General features: G+C 40.1%; 1 protein-coding gene across 1 annotated transcript; it reads right to left on the bottom strand.

Annotated features, from left to right (window-relative positions):
• Positions 1-2,842: 2,842 nt before the first annotated feature.
• On the bottom strand, positions 2,843-6,822 carry SYPL1 (synaptophysin like 1). Its single transcript, XM_071550090.1, has 5 exons — positions 6,754-6,822; positions 5,928-6,046; positions 4,614-4,818; positions 3,652-3,840; positions 2,843-2,962 (listed from the first exon to the last, which is right to left on the bottom strand). The coding sequence occupies exons 1-5, from the start codon at positions 6,820-6,822 to the stop codon at positions 2,843-2,845; spliced, it is 702 nt and encodes a 233-aa protein (XP_071406191.1).
• Positions 6,823-7,239: the final 417 nt, after the last annotated feature.

The raw sequence follows: 7,239 nt of genomic DNA, 5'->3' as shown, positions 1-7,239 counted from the left end.
TGGCTTCCTCAGTAACCATTGTACCTAAGGAAGTTACAAGTATTCCACACGTGCCTTCCACGTAGCAGGGGAGGAGGGGTTGAGTTGGAGTCTGATCCCTCTGGTTGTTGGTGGTTCTCCTGTCCTGGGGGAGATTGTTTCATGCTTGTTCCCCTTTCTTGCGGTTTTTAATTGTGTTTGTCTGTTTCATTCAGTTCTTTCAGTTTGGTTTTGTTTCTTCTCAATTTTCTGGTTGATCAGTCCCCTTTTCCCTTTCCCCTGGGGGTGGGATCCTACATACTGTGTATAGAGTGTGGTTGTACATGTTAGAAAATATAATTTCTTTTTATTCAGTTCAGTTTCTTTTGAGTGTGTTTCTTTTCAGTTTTTTTTCCCTTTTCCTTTGCTGGGAAAGTTCTGGGAGGGGGAAGGGGGACCAGTCCAGGGTTGGTAAGAGCTAGGTCAAACCTGCAACAATGCACAATGATGCCAACAAGGAGCCTCTAGCTAAAAGACAAAAAACCCAGGGAACAAATGCAAACAATGACCCAAAAAAGAGAACATTATGAAGAAGGGTCCTCTGAAAAAAACTTAGTTCAACATTTTGCTCAGAGCAGTACTTTGATCAGAGGACAAATAATAATTTGCTTCAGATCTAGCTTTGAAATGTAAAATATAGCAAAGGAATTGCCAAAACATCTAAATATTGCTCCTTATAACCTTGTCCCTCTTTGTAAGCTATGTAGGCTCACCATGATGAAACAAGATATTTTTCTCAGTTGTCTATAACTCTGCTAAGAGGTGAGCAACAGACAAAGACCAATAGTTTTGACCTGCCAAAATTAAAAAAAAATCCCACATACAGTAACAAAGTAATTTTCTTTCCTCAACTTTACTCCATCCCTCTCTTCCGAGCTATCCATAGTGATACAGATAGAACATTACAAAACAAGCCATCTGACAACTACCAGTCCAGAGCAGCCTTAGGTAATAAAGGAAGTAATTTCAAGGAGGAATGGGGATCCAAATCATAAAGTTCATATTTGGAACAATAAACTGATGCAAGGGGTCAGAAAGGACACCTCAAACCCCATTGCTGGCAGGAGTACTTGAGAGGCAGAACAGGAAGCAACACTTCAAAATAACTCCTTGCATTTCTGATCACCTGCCCAACTCAGTACTTTAAATATCAATAGAAGTCTTGCATCCTCTCTTAGCTAACACCAAAGGGTTATAATTGCTTTATGCGCAGCCTCTCCACGAGGCACACTGCAGTTACAGTGCAGTTCAGCTCTGCTGGGCAGGTCTGGTCAGAGATGGGAGAAAAAGATGTATTCAACTTTTATCATCCATACTTCCAGAGAAGCTTCAAGACCCAGTTCAGACCACTGAGGTGACAGAAGTCTACCTAGTTGTAATCCATTTTTGGATGGTAAAAGAAGGGCAAAGAGCATGGATAGTTATGAGTAGCAAACACCTCCACTTTGGGCTGTCAGAAAGCATTATTCAGTATTAGGCAGCACCAGCCAGTTATGCTGTGCAGGAGATACAGATAGTCCTCTCTACAAAACACCCAAGGCAGCAGCATAAAAACCCCTTCTGTGGCACAGGGAAGTCATTCAGCTGGCAAGGTCAGCAATAGTTAAAGTCATGTCCCAGAAGCAAAAAAGCCAATACTTTTACATCACTTACAGCAGTAAGGACCCAAGGCACATTTTTTCAGCAGTCATACAGCCTGTATTATATTGCTTGGACTATAAACTTACCATCAGAAAGTCAATAGCTCTGGCACACTGAATATTTTTATACAAACTATTATGTCTATTTTCATCACAGACAGTGTAAACAAATCAAAACAGCTTGCAAACAGCTTGTTTATTAAATGTGTCAAAGCATTCATTCTGGGCACTTCACAGGGAGTCAGATACCTTAAGCAAGAAATCCATACAAGAAGACCCAAATATCATTCCTAGTGAATGAGCTGAACGACATCAATGAAGAGATGAATCATTCAGAAATTTCCAGTTATGTTCTTACATGTACAAACATTGTTCGTGCACCTCAAAAGGAAGAAACAAAAATCCAGGCAGTAGCAGTTAGAATATACCAACTTTGATTTCTACAGTATTTATAAAAGGGGTTTGGGCTATGTGTTATTTTCCTCCCCACCTCTGCCTCAGGTGTTTAAGTCATCTATTGCACACATATACAAACTTATCTAAGCTTATAGTTTCACTATAAACTCATTCAAAAACCCCCTCCTTGTTCAGAGATTGTCCCAAGCCATTAAATAGTAGCAACATATTAAATACAGAAGTAATGTCCTTCCTGACAGGCATGTCAGCAGACTTGATACCCCATTCAGATCACTGTCTGGAAATCTACATGTCATGGCTGTAATTTTGACAGAGCTATAAGTTCTACTCAGGTGACTTTTGCAAGGTATCAGTGACAGGAAGAAACCAAACTGCATTTTCACATGCTCTAGTTGCATTGACTTTTCATTTTTCAGACAAGGCTTGTTAGAACTCAAGATGGTGCAGTAATAACCCAGATACACTTGCTTCTCACCTATCCCTCCTACAAGGCCATATTGAGAACCAGGAAGTGTCAGCACCCAGATAACCTCAGCATTTTGCTCTTCAAAAACTCTAATAAAGACCTACACAACTTCAAAAGGCTTAACATATTTCAAGATAATTAAATGCTTCAATTGGACTATGCAAGACCTTATGTCAAGCCATGGTGCAAAACCAGAACTTTGTACAAAGTATTATCAGTTATCATTGAAATAAATCCTAATAAATCCATGCTCTTGGCAGCGAGGTGTAAAGGTGGAGGCACTTTAAAACATGAGCATTTTTTATACTCCTGTTTCAGTTGGACTTTCAGAAATTCTGTTCCATTGGTTGTGCAGCTTGGTGTCCTTGTATACAAGCCAAACATTTCCTCCCCATAAAGCTGCATTAAGCAAGCCAAACACCTGTAGGGTGGGGGGAGAAGAAAAAAAGATAGTTTGTTGTGTTTGGTCATTTTGATTTTTTTCTTATTAAAAAAACCCCACATATGCATTCCCAGAGTACATGATTCATTACTACTAAGACAATGAATAACAGCCAGAGTTTTCAAGAGCAGGATTCACTAGGAAAATCATACAATAAGTCTAATTAATTTTGTAGCATTCTTTCTCAGAACATGAGCTTTATATCATTGCATCAAAAGGAACGTTGATTTGACGTGGAAAAATTCTCAGAGTTGATTAAAAAAAAGCTAGGTTTGGGATCAAAAGACAGAGCAGGAATCATAGTGTTTCTCCCTCACTTATATTAGGCAAGAAACCACTTGGGTGGCTCAGTAACACATTTATGCCTATAGGCAAGAGCACCTTAAAATAATTGAGGCTCAAATGTGTCTGGAAATGTTGAATCTAACAGCTCTAGAGATAGATCCTACAAGTTGTTTCTCATAATTCCTTTGAAGAAACAAGTTTTCTTCGAAAGAAAAAATTTGTTTGATGTCTCTACCACATTATTAACGGGCCTGAAGGACTAATAACCCATAAAGCAGCTTTAACACAAAGCAATACATGCAATTGGTAGAACAGGACTCTCAGGTGCCATTTGTTATTTTCCAACACATTTATTGTACCCGTATGGGGAAAGGCATACATACCACAGACACATTCAGAATTCCCATGCGGGTCACAGCAACAAAGTGACAAGTTGTCCCTGATGCTTTGCAAGATTCAATTCCTGAAATAATGCTGAACCCCGTGGCCACTTTGATGTCAGCAAGTGCCTTTGCCCAAACAAAAGTACTGAGCAGCCACAGGAAGGCTATCAAGGCACTGATAGACAAGTCCTGCACAAGAGAAGTACTCATTAGTACGTTCAAAGGTGCAGGAATATATATATAAAGATCAAGGCAGAGACAGTATCAATTATATCCAAGGTAACTGCAGCATTAATGATCACAAGAAAATTTAGTCATTAATAATGTTGTAATTACAACACTAATGCTGATAATCAGGTATGAAACTATGCACTTTTTGCATCTATCAAACTTAAGCAATCTTATCCTTCATAAGAAATCTGTTCCTAAAACAATAAAAAAGTATCAGATGCTTAGCATTTACATTATAAAAACTTAAGTAAAAGTTAGGTAAAAGTGGGGGTGAAGGGGCAGAGGATTTCAATCTGGCTTGAGAGATGACTAGGTCCTTTTCTAAGCATGCTCTGAAATCTCATTCTAGGCTTCAACACTTAAGGTGACAAATTCCCAAAGTTCTCTACACAGAGAAAGTTCTCAGATTCACAGAGGAGGTTCCACCTATGGAACAACTATATATTCTGATATATGATGCTGAAGTAAACTTGTGGTGAAGACACTGTTTTCCTGAGAAGGTAAAATCTCCTTTCACTCTGCTTCATTGACTGTGTGATACCATGGATGTTAAAGGGCTTTGGGTCTCCCTTTCTGCTTGAGCGCTGTAGCAACTAATCCAACATAGTTGTGTTTTCACTCTGCTTAATTTTTAGAGTTACTGAATATTCACAAGTTATTCTTGCATTAGCAATTTATCATCTCTTTGTGGTTGCAAAGTCAAACCATTAAAATGCCTTGGTATTACTTACAGTTAAGGGATACTTGCTATTTTGCTGATACACATGGTCATAGCCAATATATGCCACCAGGACAGCAATGCAGTAGAGGAACATCAATGCTGCAAGTGTAACAAAGAACTGTGCAGAAGAGGAGAAGTCGCCCTCGAGATGCACATCAGTCCAAGTACCAGCACAGCCTTTTGGGTCTGGTGCACTAAATTCAACAGTATTCAACCTGCAAAGATTATATCCTTCATGTAGTTATACAGTAGAAACTTCATACAGTTGTGCTTCACAGTAACAGTGCTTCAGCATTCTGGTTGTGTAAGTTTATACAGATATAAATAATCTTTTAGAGTAATGTACCAGTTATACAACAAATATTTGTCAAGCTATCTGGAGATTGTTCCCCATCCTGCATTGATATTTCCCGTAGTACCTTCAGGAGAAGAATCTTAACCTTAGCTGAACAAAGAAACCCCGATATGGAAGCAGACGACATTATTTTAGAGTGACAGTAAAACAAGGGGATCAGGACTTAAAGGTAGAGAGTTCCATTACAGCTACAAGAAAATGCAAGCACTAGAAGTGACCACTAGTGACCAGTACAGAATCATTTCAGAGCCCCACTCTTCCCTCTAAATGCTGCTAGCAATGCTAGGGTTTGTGGCCAAATTCTATACTTTCACAGTAGTTTTTACAGCTGGCTTCTGAATCAATTTCTATATTTGTGTTCTTGCATTTATTGTACACATATGAAACATCAACCCTATGCTTGTAGTTGTGCAGCTACAAGAGAAAGAGGATGCCTTCCTCCTGCTCCAGGAAGGGAGCTTGTCTCTGCAGGACCACTGCAATGACACCAGAGTATTTAGTTTTTCTTTGCCCAACACCCTCAGCAAGGTAACAGTGGCATAAACTGAAAAGTATTTTTCATTCAGTCTTTAAACAAAAGTAGGATCATGACACATCCAAAATAATGTTATCTGGGCCTTCAAAGCAGCTAAAAATTGATTAAGAACTGGGCTGTTAACATGAACTGTATTGTTTTGCTTACTAATTATTTCTGTAGCATCCATGCTCTGCTAGACTAGAGCTTAAGGCAGTGTGACACAAAGTCACAATGCAGCTTATTGCCATTTCTACCTACTTTTTTTTTTATACAGCACTAACTGCTGCAGCACTTTGAACAACTACAACTTAATATTTATTATGGCTCCTATGGAGCAAACCAGAAGTTTCACATCTTCATTCACATACATGCATTAAGTACATAGGGAAGCAGTTGGGGGAAAAGGGAATCATAAATACTCAGTGAGTGAGAACTAAAGAACTAATGCTCACCTGAATGGATAAGCAAAAGCAGCTGTAACTGTTTTGTTTACCACACCTTTGCAGGAAACTAGAAGGGTAATTTCACCTTGAAAGCTTCCACATGTGGCAAAAGCAAAAATGGCAAAGATCTATAGGAATTGATACATAGACACATTAATGCACATCACTAAAGCTCAAAGGAAACAAACAACACTCAGCTGAAACAGCTAAAGATAACAAGAAGTAGGGATAAAGTTGGCAAAGCTAAAGTATGAAGTGGTGCCGAGAAATAAAGAAAATGTCAAGTTTTTATAACCCAAAAATATGAGCAACACCACTAACAAAAGCTTACTTGAAAGCACTTTCTGTTTATTTGTACTGAGAAAGCATTAAAAAAACCCCCCAAATCCAGACAAAAACCTAACAGCCAACACAGTATTTCTTACAGTTGATAAGGGAAATATTTTAACAAGTCTCAGATATCCACAGCCCTAAGTTAGAGGAATCAGAAAGTACATGCTCAGAGTATCACACACCAAGTTAACTCTCTGAGTAGCCCTTATTTTCCCTTTGGTCACTAGCCAAAAGCTAAACCCCAATCATCAGAACACACACCACCACACTACTGTAACACAGCTGTAAATAACTCATGGAGTTCACACACCAGAAGAACTGCTTTCTTCCCTGCCAACCCAAAGACTTGGCTGAGCAGCAGCCTCCTGCTGGACACCCACCACCACCACTGACCACGGTCTAGGAACCAGCAGCCCATCAGCTCACAACTCTTCATCTCCACCCAACTCAGACACAGGAGCAAACTCAGGCCCAGGGAAGAGGAGAAAGTAGCCCTACTCACCCACTCAAGGACCTTAACAAAGCCCAGAGGCTCTAGGAGCACACTGAAGTCTACTCTGAAGCCAGCCATCCTGGGAGAGACTAACAGGAACCAGGAGTGACACCTGCCCACTGCTGCAGCCTCCCCGACACCTCTTTATAGGGGTAACTTGTCCCTGCCACACCTCTCACCTGGTGATGGGGATGAGCCCACCCACAGATCTCTCAGCTGGGGCTCTTCAGCCCCAGACCTTTCTGTGGGCTGGGGAAAGGGTGCAGTGACTGTCACAAGGGGGAAACAGAATTCACCATTTTGTGCAGTGAGTAAGCAATGACTTGTTCCCCAGCTCCAGCCCCTTCCCCAGCACAATTTGGGCAATCACACATGCCATGCCTTGAGCTTGGTGATTTGATGGCATGGCAAAGGCACTTGATGATTCATGTGTTTGTAGAAATCTCATCAATTGCCTTTGATTTTTTAATATGTGATGTGATTTGATTGTGACTG

Source organism: Pithys albifrons, chromosome 3 (assembly GCF_047495875.1).
Source record: "Pithys albifrons albifrons isolate INPA30051 chromosome 3, PitAlb_v1, whole genome shotgun sequence".
Lineage (NCBI taxonomy): Eukaryota > Metazoa > Chordata > Aves > Passeriformes > Thamnophilidae > Pithys > Pithys albifrons.
This window is presented reverse-complemented; position numbering and strand designations above follow the sequence as displayed.